Source organism: Rana temporaria, chromosome 5, assembly GCF_905171775.1.
Source record: "Rana temporaria chromosome 5, aRanTem1.1, whole genome shotgun sequence".
Classification (NCBI taxonomy): Eukaryota; Metazoa; Chordata; class Amphibia; order Anura; family Ranidae; genus Rana; species Rana temporaria.
In genome coordinates this window covers 184,724,585-184,739,514 of record NC_053493.1, presented here as the reverse complement: position 1 = coordinate 184,739,514, position 14,930 = coordinate 184,724,585, and the positions used below count along the sequence as shown (strand labels likewise).

The 14,930-nt window shown below is 44.3% G+C and overlaps 1 protein-coding gene across 3 annotated transcripts in view; it reads left to right on the top strand.

Annotated features, from left to right (window-relative positions):
• Nucleotides 1-14,930, top strand: part of SLC9A3 (solute carrier family 9 member A3) — a 714,882-nt gene that overhangs the window by 521,314 nt on the left and 178,638 nt on the right. For all 3 annotated transcript variants that reach the window (XM_040353440.1, XM_040353441.1, XM_040353442.1), the window contains exon 10: nt 1,461-1,590. In XM_040353440.1, coding sequence (XP_040209374.1) covers nt 1,461-1,590 — 130 coding nt within the window. The remainder of the gene's footprint in view (nt 1-1,460; nt 1,591-14,930) is intronic.

Sequence of the window (14,930 nt, the reverse complement as noted above, 5' to 3'; positions counted from 1 at the left end):
ACAGGGATCCGACGCCATCCGCAGCAGCCTCGGGTATGCATCCAAGAACTGGGTGTACTGCTGCTGCGGTGGGAGGACCAAGATGGCGGCCGGCAAGCCAGGCGGCAAGGCCTCATGGGGGGAGTAGGCCGGGTCGGGGGACTCAACGCTCCAGAGCACGAGGAGGCATCCCCAGTGCACATCGCTGGGTGCTGGAAGTCCGTGGGGGCCCGATGCTGTGTGGGAGGCGAGGGGGAGAGCTGCATGGAAGCCATAGTGGTGAAGGTGCCCGACGCCATCTTGCCTGTGCTACCCAGGGGCATGTTGGTCGGCAGGAAGAAGGTCCGGGAGTCCGAAGAGGAGCCTGGCGGGGGCTGTGATGATCCCCGGGCTTTAGTGGAGCGGGTCATCCTGGATCCACCCATGTAAGGTAAGCGGAAAGTCCCCAAAAGTACCTAATTGCTAAGGGCTGAGAGAGAGCTGAGGAGTTAGGCTTCCATCCAAGACGACTTCCGATCACGCCCCTCGGAACTGAACGCTTTAACTCGCTTCAGGATCACCTCCTGTAGCTTTACTGCTAACATCAACTGCTTTACTGACATCACTGTTTGTTTTCTATTGGTTGAACTAGATGGACGTGTGTCTTTTTTTTTAAACCCAACTAACTTTCAACAGCTGCAGTCCACATTATATACATATATTACTTAATGTTCATACAATAGTATACATGCAAGTTAAAGTGGTTGTAAAGGTTAGGGACCAGGACAGGGCAGGGGACCCCAGAAGGGGATGATCGGGGCTGCTCTTTACAAAACCATTGCTCAGAACAGGTAAGTATAACATGCTTTTGTTAAACAAATAGCTGGACCTTAAGGCCTCATGCACACTGGATGTTTTTACAGCAGACGTTTTTTTTCTACAGTCAATAAACTCTCCATGTTATCCTATGTGTCCATGCACACTTAGGCTGTTATCAGCAGTTTTGGCGGTGGCGTTTTTGAGCAGTAACAAAAAACTAGTGGGTTCTGAGATAGGTTTTTCAGCTGTTAAAACGCTCTAATACTGATATACGCAGATAAATGCTCGAAAACGTCACTCACTAGCAATTAATGTTTTTGATCCATTGAAAAAAAAAACGCCAAAAAACACTAAATGCGGAAAAACGATAATAAATGCTAAAAAACGCTATTGAAAAAACTTTGAAAAAAGTTGAAAAACTCACTGCAAAGCTACTGGTGTTTTTATAACGTTATTTTAACGTCCAGTTAAAGGCCTTACAATCACTTTAAAATCAATATTCTGTTTCTGTCAGAATATATTTTATTGTTTGTTTGTTTGGGTTTCACATACATTATAAATATTTGTTATGCTGCAATTAATTTACTAAGCTTTTTATAATTATCATTATTTTTACATGAATTATTTTTGTGAAATAGTGTCATTTGATAAAATATAGTTAACATTGACCTGTTTTTGTTTAGGATCGCAAAGTTTGATGCAAAATATCTCAGCAAACTTTTCATGAGAAAATCAGCCCAAAAAACACAAGATCGAATTCTCAGTGTTTTCCATGAGCTAAATATGAAGGATGCTATAAGCTATGTTGCAGAGGTATGTGGAGCATATTAAGCATTAGTATATGTGTTATCACCTCTGTATTATTAACAGTATGTACAGTAAACTTTCTTTAATTCATCTAATTTTAAAGAGGATTCCACAGAATAGAGAATGTGTCATTTTAGAGGAAGAGTGTGCAATATAATAGGACATAAACCAAAGGACCATAAACCATAAAAACAGACGTGTTTCTGTGCCTGAAAGTCACAGTGGTTGCATACAGTCACCAGTATAAGCGTGTTTGGGTTTATACATCCATGCCTGTATATACTGTATGTATATGCTCAAATTTGCCCCCTCAAGCACCATGTCCCCATGTTGATGTTGATGGGGACAGGGCACCAGGGACATGGTGCTTTAAGGGGTCACAGACCCCCAATGCATCCTCCCCATGTTTAGGGCATGTGGCCTGGTACGGTTCAGGAGGGGGGGCACTCTCTCTTTTCATGTGGCCTTCCAGGTTGCGTGCTCGGATAAAGGGTCTGGTTTGGATTTTTGGGGGGAACGCCACGGCTTTTTTTTTTTTTTTTATCAATGCCTTTTTTTTTTTTTTTGTATTTTGTGCGTGTACTCGAGAGAGGAGCCGGACTGCAGGAGTTGGGAGTAGGCAGGCCTCCCCCAGAGGCAATCTGCCACCTTTCTCCATGCCCCGGGTGGCAATGGCGGGTGTGTGAGGGGGTCCTCCCACACAGCCCGCCCTACCTGCTCCGCTTTGAAGCCCAACGGGGCAGAGGGACTCCCTATAAGGGAGTGAGAGGATCTAGCCCACTCAACCAGCCCCGTCAGTCCTTCGCCTCTCTTTTTAGAGACCGCGTGGTTAAAGTGCGTGCATGTTAACCCAATTTCGAGTGTGTGTAAGTGTGGTGTTTTTTTGTGGGAGGGGGGTGGGCGTACTAAGCACAGGCTTACCTCGCATAGCACACCCACCGGGAGCCGGGCTGAGACCACCAAACTCAATTCACATGTAGCCGAGACCAGGATCCGAACCCCTAGCTGCAGAGGTTAATGGCTTGTCAGCGCAGAGCCAATCGCGTTGAGCCACCGCAGCTCCCTTATCAATGACTTTAAATAACTTTTCTCTGTATTGCCAGGAGCCGACAATTCAATATAGCCACGAGTACTTTCAGATGACTTTTTTTCCTTCCCAAATGACACTTTGTGCAGGGACAGTTCTAAGCACAGGAAACAAGCGCTACTTTACAGGCATACTTTACACCCCCCCCCCCCCCGGTACGAAATTTAAAGGAATATTTCACTTTTATTGTTTCACTTTAAGCATTATTAAAATCACTGCTCCCGAAAAAACGTTAGTTTTTAAAACTTATTTTGCATTGATACATGTCCCCTGGGGCAGGACCCGGGTCCCCAAACACTTTTTATGACAATAACTTGCATATAAGCCTTTAAAATTAGATTTCTTCCATAGACTTTTACAGGGTGTTCCGTGCCTTTTCGAATTTGCTGTGAACACCCCAAATTGTTTGCTGTTCGGCGAATGGGCGAACAGGCAATGTTCGAGTCGAACATGAGTTTGAACTCGAAGCTCATCCCTAGTTGTGATGCCGAGGAACGTAGGCAGGTGCCATCTACTTTCTCCCCTGCAGGTGACGCTATTTTGCAGTTGCACTGCAGCCAGAGAGCAAGTCAGGGAATTGATACAATTGGATGCTGCTTCTCCATGTGAATTTAGCAGCCATCTTGGGTCAGGCACAGCATTTTTAAGGCCCGGGCTTGGTGCACATTTTGCGAGTAGGCAGGGTAGGTACCTACCCGCCTGTCAGGGACAGTACTAGCATAGGGGTCCTAATGGGTGCTAGCTGACCAGGCCACATTCTGTTCCTCTCAACAGACACCATCATTCTGGCTGGAATCTGCTTTTGTCACACTACTGGATCTGTGAGTGTACCCGGCTGGATGGCCTTCCCACCGAGTTTGTTGTAAACTGTTACTGCATTACCTGAATATAATTTTTCCTTGCATCTGCTTGTGTGAGTTATTGTCGCCGCACCACACTGCACCCCATCTACAAGTTTGTCCTGCACCCTTCTCTCTCAAGGAGGACAGGGAAGCAGCCTTGCACAACTAGTAGTTTGTTGCATTCTATTTAGTATCTGCCCACATCTTCCAGCTTTATGGCTATGTTGCTTTTGTTATCTCTATAGTGTAAAATTTGTTTACTGAGAAGAATCACATTGTTACAAAATAGATTCTACAAGTGTGATCTCACTTGTAAACCTTTGTGTTTTTTCACCTTGAAAAAACACCTTGCAATAACCAGCCCTCCAGTTTTATTTACCTGAGCCCCAAATTTCCGTGGGCACGATCCCGCGTCGCTCTCTCCATGGGTTCCCGTCTCTTCGTTGGATAGATTAATAGAAGCGCAGCCATTGGCTCCTGCTGCTGCCAATCAAATCCAATGATGCGGGTGCCAGGGCCGAGTCATACACATGGCGTCTATGGACGCCGAGTGTATGACACAGGAGCGCGCCCGCAAGGTAACCCCTTGGGAGATTAGCTTCCCAGAGGGGGTTAGCTATTGCAGGGAGGAGCCGTAAGAGCCGCCATGGGACCCCAGAAGAGGTGGATCTGGACCACTCTGTGCCAAATGAATTGCACAGTGGAGGTAAGTATGACATGTTAAAAAAAAAGAACCTGAACCTTTAGTGTCACTTTAAACGTTGTAGACTGACAGGTGGTTTCAAATCATCTTGTTCTGCAGGAAGAGCGCCAAGCATAATTTTTTTTTTCTTATCTACCCTCATTTGTGTTAATGCATGTGTTAAAGCAATGCATAAATGTGGATGGCCCATTAATGTTTGACATATTTATGTGTCTGTAAAAGCTCTCATTTAACAGTCATGGTATACCTAGTAGTAGTTTGTCATTTTCAGTGACACTATTTCTGTAATGCTAAAAACAATGCATAGCTTACCAAGCCTCTTCTTCAGTTCCTAGCGTGTCAGTAAGTACCCCATCATTTGTATTCACACCTTAGGACACCTTTATTCAGCCGGCATGTAAATGTTTATTTTAAAAAGTAGGATGGGAAGTGTGAATGTTGTGCTATCTTGTTACATTACCCTATTGTTTGTGCAGGATTTTGGAAGCCTGCATAGGTGTTGGTTTATTAAATCAAGGAACTAACGCCTATACAGACTTCCTAACACCAACAAATGGGTTATGGGACTGGACAGGATGGCACCACAATTTTTCACACCTCCCATCATTCTCATGGACAATCAATATTTACACATTTGATGGCGATTGTATTAAGGTGTCATAAGGAGTGAATATACATGCTAGGTTATCCTCCTGGCACTCTAGGAACTAAAGATGTGGCTTGGTAAGCCACAAAATGTCTTCAATATTACAGAAACAGTCCAGTTGAAAGTAACTGGTAGGAGAAGCACAGATTTTTTATTTTTACCTGGGTGAGTTGTGATATAATGCAACAATACATGCACAGGAAGTGACGTGGCATCATTGTCTGACCTAATAATTCTTCATTGGCATATCATTTATTCTGATAAGTAATGTATCAGAATAGTAATGTTATAAGGTTGGAACAATATCAGTTGATCAAGTCGCATCCGATGCACCGATTCATCCCGGCGTACCCCAGTTGTTTGCTGGCCTCATTTTAGTACATGCTCCAGATTTCACCTCTGTTATGGGAAATTTCTGTCACTCATTTAACTGTCACGCATCTGATTTGAATCCACATGCATTCTCATGTGCAGGTTTATCTCGCGCGTGCCCTAGTTGTTGTTGGCCTTATTTCAGTACATGCTCCAGAGTTGCTCGTTGTCAGTCACATCCGCAGCACAGCGATCCGTGCCTCTGTCATGGGAATTTCTGTCACTCTTTTTACCGAAATGCATCTGATTTGAAACCACACGTGTTCTCACATGCTCCAGTCGCATCCTCATGCACCAATTCGTCCCAGCATGCCCCAGTTGTTTTTCGGACTCATTTCAGTACATGCTCCAGAGTTGCTCGTTGTCAGTTGCATCCGTGTTGCAGCGATTCATGCCTCTGTCATGGGAATTTCTGTCACCCAATTTCACCGAAACACATCCAAATTTGGAACCACGCACATTCTCGCATGCTCCAAATCGCATCCTCTTGCACCAATTCGTCTTGGCGTTCCCCAGTTGCTTTTCAGCCTCATTTCAGTACATGCGCCAGAGTCCAGTTCATTCTCAGTCACAACCGCAGCCCCGACCAATCCGCACCTCCGCACCTCTGTCATAGCAATAATTTCATTAAACTGTCACATACCGCACTCCGATTCGAATCTAGTCGCATCCGTAATGAACCGATTCGTCCTGGTGTGCCCCAGTTGTTTGGCCTCATATCAGTACATGCTCCACATGAGTCCGGTTGTTGTCAGTCGCACGTGTGGCACACCGATTCATGCCTCTGTCATGACAAAACATTTCACTGTCATGTATCATGTTCCAATTCTAATCCGGTTGCATCCTCATGCACCGATTCGTCTCAGCCTAGCCCAAAAAAAAAAAAAAACCAAGCACTCACCAACAGCCGAATTGAATCTAGTCGCAACGTCGGCCCTATGATTCGAATCCTTAGTAACTACAAACCCCTTCAATCACTAACACCATCAGCCGACCCGAGTCTAGTCATATCATCGGTGCAATGACTCGGATCCGGCACACAAGCCCCCCCGTCACCTTACATTTACAGCTGATCCAAATCCAATCGCATCATCGGCGCAACGATTCGGATCCTCGGCAATACAAACTTCACCAACCGTTCTGAGTACAATCGCAGCACTGGCCCAACGTTTCAGATCCTTCACAAACAAACCCCACCGATGCTCACACCTCAAACTATTCGCATCGGCGATACGAATACAGTAGTACTTACAATTCAGATCCCGGGCCTTACATTTGTTGTCAAGCATAAACCTTTGCATCTCACTGCATCTGTATTTACAATGTTGCACACAGTCGTTCCTACATACTCCAAATTTCCTCTAAACTTTGCTTTTACCTTTCTAATAAAGCTGCTTAATTGCAATTGTGGCTCAAATTGGTCACTCATCTTCAGTAGCTCCAGACATCTCCAATAGGCTGCTCACCCATTTTCTGTCGCGCTCACACGCAAACTAGCTTTCACTACGCCTATTGTTCCTTCAAGTTGACCCGCATCAGGTCAGTTCTCCAAGACTTCACCTGCACTAGGGGTGTACTAAGAAGCAGCTTCAATCTCTCCCGGGGATGCTCAATTTGCAGTTAGGATCATTTCCCAGGGTCGATCTTTTGTATCATGCCTCCTGGTCTTCCTTTCCCAGACACAGGACTCCAATCAGATCCTTAACTTAGACACCGCGGTAGTAGCGGATCTGTCAATATGGGAGTTGTTCCTTACTACGTGAAACAGTGTCAACGTTATACCATCAATATCGCCCCCATCACCGCAGATAGTGACAGATGCCACAGATACCACAGGCTTCGCTGCAATTTTTGACAACTATTGGTTTGCAGGATGGCCTCCAGAGACACTTTTAATCCCAGGGTTTACCCGGACTTCCTCCGTGTTCGAACAATTCCCGATCGTGGCAGCCGCTCAGCTCTGGGGTCATATCTGGACAGGACGTACCGTGGCCTTCACCACCGACAACCAGGCCAAGTTATGTCCTTCCTACGCAGGTCCATACAACTATTCCCACAGCACCAGTTAATGTCCACTATCTTGGCTAGTTCCCCATTTGGCTTTCTCCCCAGCCTGGTCATTCAAGCAACCATCTACTCGGCCTACCACGGGTTCTTGCGGCCTAGTGAGTTCACCCGCAGCTACCTCACTTGGCTCGCTACCACTTCATTCTCCACCTGGCACTATCCAAAACCCAGCGATCTGTGCACACACAGAACAAGCAGCTACAAAGGCGCTTACATTAGCACAGGGACTAGGCCACCAGAATTGTTGAAAAATAGCCCAAATTAGTTGATTCTTCCCTGGGTGCAAAGCAGTGCGGAGATTCTCAGGCACAGAGCAGCGGTCACCAGGTTTCTCAGGAGGAGACTGGATCTGAGCGGCACAAATTCTGTCACCCAAAGGTGACGTGAGACTGGTGCGTACAGTAGCGAGAATGCGATCGGGAGGTATTACAGGAACAGGCACTGATTCAATCTTGGAAGTGGAGGGAAACTGTTGAGTCAGCCCTTACATTCTTAGCACCAGGTAAGAATGAGACTATGCAATTGAAGCTTGGCAGAAAAAGAGCCCACCGCGCTCTTCTAGGAGATGACAAACAAATACAGTTTTGAGAGACTCAAATACCGCGTACACACGACCGTTTTTAATGTCCTAGAAAACTTTTCTCAATGTGATTCTTGTCAAGCCTGCCTTGCATACACACGATTGTGAAAAAAATGCTCGAGCAAAGCGCAGTGACGTACGACAGCTCTATAAAAGGGGAAGTTCCATTCAGATGGCGCCACCCTTTGGGCTGCTTTTGCTGATTTTGTGTTAGTGTTGGTGTGTTGGTGAGAGACGATTTGTGCTTTTCAGTCTTCGTGCTTTTCAGTCTGTTGCAGCGTGACGAATGTGCTATCTCCATTACAAATGCTAGTTTTACCAGAACGAGTGCTCCCGTCTCATAACTTGCTTCTGAGCATGCACGTTTTTTTCCCGACGTTAAAGCCTACACACGACCATTTTTCACAACGTGAAAATCGACAAGATGAAAAATGACTAGAAAAATTTGAGCATGTTCTAAATTTTTAATGCCCATTTTTCACGTTGAGACAAATGCTCTGTAGCCTACACACAATCGTTTTTAATGATCATTTGAAAAAAATTGCATTTTTTCACGTCATGAAAAACGGTCGTGTGTATGCGGCAAAAGGCTTTAATGGAATCTGGAGACCAATTATGTGGGTTACCAACCAGAGAAGAGAAGTTCCAAATAAATTTCCGATAATAATTGGCAAAGCCAAGAAAACATTGTAACGGATGAAACCTACGGGTCTACGCCAATGTAGAACTTCAGATAATTTCTCTTGATCCATCAAAAAACTGGCAGTAGGAATGTCATAACCCAGAAATATTACCTGTTCGCGATGGAACTTGCGCTTCTCCAACTTACAATACAGGGTATTATCTCTCTGTAGCACATTGGAGACATCTGTGTGGTGGCTCTCTAGGGATTTAGAATACAGTATATGAGAATATCGTCGAGATAAACCACCACACATTACTGCAACATATCTTGGTCGGAGGACATCAATGGTAAACTCCTGGAAAACTTCAGGAGCATTGCAAAGGCCAATTGGCATCACAAGGTATTCATAATGTCTTGTCCTGGGGTCAAACTCAGTTTTCTATTTGTCGCCCTCCTTGATTCTCACGAGATTGTATGCCCCTCTCAGATCGAGCTTTGTGAAAACCGTTGCTCCCTTGAGGCGGTCAAATAATTCCGTAATCAACAGAATTGGGTAGACTTTCTTAATCGTGATGCACTTTAGGTCCCTATAATTGATACAAGGTCTCAGTTTACCACTCTTTTTCACAAAGAATATGCCTACACCAGCAGGAGATGGGGATTTGTGGTTAAACTCTCAAAGTGCATTAGCAACATAGTCCTCCATAGCTTTATCCTCCGAGACAGACAAAAGTAAACCCGGTCACGAGGGGGTATGGCACCAGGTTGAAGGTCAATTGCGTAATCATATGACTGGTGTGGAGGCAAACTACCGGCTTGACCTTTATCAAAGACATCGCTAAATTCGCAGTGCTCCTCTGGCAAGGAGGAGAGGTACTCAGGACCTTAGTAAATTTCCGAAAACATGTATTACTGCATTGTGGCGACCAGGAAAGAACCTCAGCACAAAGCCAATCAAAAGAGGGGTTGTGCCTTTGTAACCAAGGATAACCAATAACCACCGGATAATGAGGAGAGGAAATTAGATTATCAACATGGTGAAGAGCCTCTATGGCCATGGTCAAGGAGCAGTCTTATGAGTCACATGGGCAGGCTGTAGAGGTCTCCCATCAATAGCCTCAATGGCAAGTGGAGTGGCACAAAGATGCAGCGGAATCGAGTGCTTAGACACAAAGGCACTGTCTATGAACAGGCCTGCAGCCCAAGAGTCGATTAGAGCCTGTGTATCGATGGACAACTCAGACCACAAAAGGGTAAGCGAAACTAAAGGCTTATCCTTCAGGATAACTGGGGATGTAACAACCCCACATAGAGTCTGTCCCCTACAGGACCTCAGGTGCAAGTGTTTCCCCGGACGGGTAGGACAAGACTTCAGAAAGGGACTTGCCTGGCCACAATAAAGGCACAATCTCTCCCTCCTCCTAAAGGCTCTCTTATCCGCAGAGAGACATGTGAACTGCATGGGTTCTACCTCACTGAAAGGCTCGGTACCAGAAGGCTTGGGAGGTGTCACCTCACCTTTTGAGGTTATCTGAGAGATTATGAGAAAAAGCCACGAGGGCCTCATTGTTCCAAGCAACCTCTGCTGCCAGAGTACGGAATTCAATGGCGTAATTGGCAACAGTTCTCGTACTTTGTTTGATGGACATGAGGCTATTAGCAGCAGAAGTGGAGCATGCAGGAACGTCAAATACCCTTTTAAAGGAAGCCACAAACTCTGAGTAACTTGGGACAATGGGATTTTGTGTCTCACTCAGGGTTTGCCCAGGCCAAGGCTCTATCAGAAAGCAGGGTTTTGATGAAGCTTACTTTGCTTCTGTTGTGGAGATGCTGCCCCAGGCTTTCCCAAGTATATCCCAAACCTGGTTCAGAAACCCTCTGCATTGAACTGGATCATCCCCAAATCGCTGGGGAAGCAGAGTGAAACCAGACATACCTCTTACAGAGGTAATATTTGAGGCAGGTGCCTGCACAGAGACTGGAGCAGCAGCAGGGACGGCCTACAACACAGGTTGTACCGGAACAGCCACGATGGGTGGACCCAGGTAAGCAGTGTGAATCGGGAGCATCTGTAATGCTATAGCAAACTGATCCATGCGGTGATCCTGCTCATTCAACCGGGAAAAAATATTACCACTAGGTGGATTGCCTGCATCTTCTGAATTCATGGCCTTCGCCTACTGTCAGGAACCATGAAACAGAGATATAAAAATGCTGTAAAAATCACACCTTTTAAAAAAAAATGGTACAAGCAATAAACGTAGTCAAAACATAGCCAGGGTTTGGTAGCCAAATTGGGTAGTCTGAACAAGCAAGGAAATCTGGAAGCCAGAGATCAGCGCAGTCAGAGGCAGCAGACAGGATCAGGAACCAGAAGGGACGTCAGCAAGGCAAGTTTTCAACAGGAACACAGCAGAGCGTCTCTAGATATGTTTTGACCAGGGCAAAGGCAATTGATGAAATGAATCAGGTAGTTTAAATAGCTAGGAGTGGCTGGCTGTGGGCTTGACTGACAAGCAGGAGATAATCAACAGATGAGCCACTGTGGAACAATGCGTTCTGGCAATTTAATGACAGCTGAGCAACCTGAGCACAGAAAGGAAAGGCTTAGAGCCCAGCCCTGACACAAAGAAAATAAAGATCTTTCTTTTAAATTCAGTGAGAGGGTTCACAAAGGTCAGAAAAACTTTACATAAATTCCACGATCGATGAAAAATGTACCATTTATGTTAGCGATCAATAATATGTCAAAAAGATCTTTATCAAATATGACCATTTTTTCCGACATGATTTTCAACCATGTATGGCCAGTTTGAATATTTACATTATCTCCCCTGAGGAAGTGAACTTGGTTTCCTGAAAGGCATTGAGAATATTTGCTGCAAATATATCAATGATGTAGCACAGCCATCCTATAGCCTGTGATCTTATATGTTACTGGTAGATGATTTAGAATGATCAATATCCAGATTTAATTGTTTAGCATCATCCCTTTATAAGAAAAGACGGAAAAAGAGACCCTGTTGGGGAATATGGGACTTTCAATGGGCTGTTCACGAGTGAAGCCATGTTGCCACTATCTTAGTTAAAAAGTTTTTTATTACACAAAAAAGAGAAAAAGGTATACAGTACTGTTGTATCTTGAGAAAGAAGTACATTTCCTCCATACAATTGTTCCACACTTTACTTTATGTTCTACATGTTTCGCCTTACTGCTTCCTCAGGAACATTTCCTCTGGGTAAATATAGATAGTATTACAAATTCATATCAAATGCTTTCAAATAGGACATTAAAACTTAATTTTAATCTACATACACACACACACACACACACACATATATATATATGACCCTGCTGGATGCGAGCAAACTGCACCCATTGGATCGAGATACCTTTGCATCTGTGGAGCAGGAGTATGGATCAGGCTCCATCAGGGGAAGGGGGCAAAAAATAAACATTTTCCTGTCCTAAGCAGTTTTGTGCAGACCATTCTTTATGTATCAACAACATCTGTTCCGTGCGAAAGACTGTTCAGTTCTTCAGGGTATATTGTCAATAAAATGCGATCATGTCTGCTTCAAGAAAATGTAAACACTCTGGTATGTCTGCGTGACTGGCTAAAGTGATGCCTACTTGCCTACTATAAAGTGACTGACAGTCAATATACTAGATACGTTTTACAATTAAAGTTAAACTAACTTTCTACGTTTTTCTTAAAGTTTAATAAGAAAAAATTACTTATGTCAGTGCTACAGTTTGAATTTAAAACGTATTTGTGTGAACTGTGAAGTTAAGTCATGGATTGTGGAAACTAACTAGTGTCGGCTGATTGTATATAGTGTATACCACATTTACCACTGACTAATGCAGAGTTGCAATGCAAGGAGATCAGCTAAAAGTAGTTGGATCTGTATGTGCGTTATAATTTAATCGAAATTAGTCAATTAATCGATTTAAAAAAAAAAATCGATTAATCGAACACGAAAATTTTAATCAGTAACAGCCCTAATATATATATACATATATGGCTGCAGGGACCTTCAAATAAATGGCTCTGAGTCCTATTGGGGGATATTCAGAGCCTGTTCTGTATATGATGATGTCAGACCAGTTTGTCAAGCACAGATATGATATGATCCCGTGGAGCTCACATCCAAGTCAGGATTATCAGATGGGAAGATGGGTTAATCTCCGGCAAATCACAGTGCCGGAGTGGCGATGGATGTGGCGGAGGGGGACACAAGGGCGGCTTCGTTCTAAGGTAAGTATATGCATAATGAGCTAGTATGCTAGTCATACTAGCTCATTAAGGCTTTGTCTTGCAGGTTTTCTTTTTTAAGTTTAACAGGGTTTACAACCACTTTAAAAATCAATTTAAAGAACTAGACTGCAAGTTGAAGGGAAGGACCTCCCAAGGTGATATTCTCTGAAATATTGTCTGTGCCATGCGCAACACAGGAAAGGCAGGGGAGATTAGACAGCTGAATGCATGGCTAAAGACCTAGTGTAGGGAGGAGGGGGTTTGGGTTTCTAGAGTACTGGGCTGACTTTACATTGGGGTGCAACCTATATGCTATAGACGGTTTGCACTTCAATGGAAGGGGGTCTGCTGTGCTGGGGGAGAGGTTTATGGGAAGGCTGGAGGAGTATTTAAACTAGACTTGAGGGGGAGGGTGAACTAGAATTACATCGGGCAGACAGGTCAGTTAGGGGTCAGACATTAATGGAGGGTGGAATGGGGATAGATTGGGGGGGGGGGGGTTATTGCAGGTGACTTGAAAGTTCCCATGTTCCAAACAGCCATTGGAAACTATAGTGGCATTTGTGCGACTAAACATTATATGAAAAACACCAGAGAAAAATGTAATAATACATTAAAGTGTTTGTTCACCAATGCCTGAAGTCTGCCAAGCAAAATAGGGGAGTTTGAAGCTCTGGTGCATGAGGAGGACTATGATGTAATCGCTATTGCTGAAATTTGGCTTCAATCCTCACATGACTGGTCTGTTAATATTCCTGGCTATGCACTCTTTCGGAGAGACAGAGTAAAAAGGAAAGGCGGCGGGGTCTGTTTCTATGTGAGAAGCGATCTCAAAGCAAGTGTGAAAGAGGACCTGGTTGATGGAGAGTGTGACGAGTCTGAAGCATTATGGGTGGAAGTGCATATAGATGTGCGTAGTTCAAAGTCAATCATTGGAGTTTGTTATAGACCACCCAATGTTAGCGAGGAGGTGGAGACTCAGCTCCTTGCACAGATGGAAAGGGCTGCAAGGGCTGGGACCAGTGTTGCCAACCGCCAGTATTTTTACTGGCAGCCAGTAAAAAACAGGAATTTTTCTCCTGCCAGTAAATGCCAGTAATAGGAAAGGGTTGCCAGTTAAAAATATGGTTGTGATGCTCAGTTCAGCACTGCACATGCGCAGTTCTGGTCCGGAGCCTGCAGAGACTATCTTAGTGCCTGCTCCAGTGTGTTTGGGTGGCGGAGTGGCGGGAGCCTCATGTGCGTGCCTGCGGTATGGGAGCAAGGCAAGCCGGGAGTGGGACTGTTAGTACTGTTTTGACTGGAAGGGACCACCTGACGTGGAGAGAGACTTGTCGCTGTGACTCAGGAGGTCATGTTGTGTTGGTGAGATGTCATCATCATCTGCACAGTGCTGTCAGTGTCACTGTGAGAGTCAAAGTCATATGTGCGTGTGCGTCCATTCTAATTTCTAGCTCTCCTGAGTCCTCTCCCTGAGCTACTTACTATATTGAAAATAAAATTAGAAATATGTTTTTTGCCTTAATATCTACCTTAAATCACATTGCTAATTGCATATTGTACTTGTTTGTAGCCTAAAAACGAAAATTTGCACTTAAAACTATAATTTTGTAAATGGCAGTAAAAACGTTGCTGTGCCAGTAAATTTTGGGTGTCGTGTCAGTAAATTTCCATCTGGTAGGTTGTCAACTCGGCTGGGACGGTGACGATAATGGGGGATTTTAACTACCCAGAAATTGGCTGGAGTAATGGCACTGCTGGGACAGCTAAAGGGCAAAAATTTACAAGCCTATTACAGGACAATTTTATAGTCCAGTTTTATTGAGGCCTCAACTAGGATTGATGGTCTGTTGGACCTGGTAATCTCAAACCATGCAGAGCTTATTAATAATGTTCAGATAAATGAACACCTGGTTAACAGTGACCATAACGTGATTTCATTTGATGTTCGCTGTAAGCAAGAAATACATACAGGAAAGAAAAAACACTTAACTTCAAGAGAGCAATTTTTCCAAGGATGAGGGCTACTCTCCAGGACTTAGACTGGGAGAGAATATTGGCATTGATAAACACAGACCAGAAATATGAATTCTTCGAAAAAACTGTTGGGACCTCACTGCAACATATATTTCCATGGGCAATACGTTTAAAAGGCTAAAAAT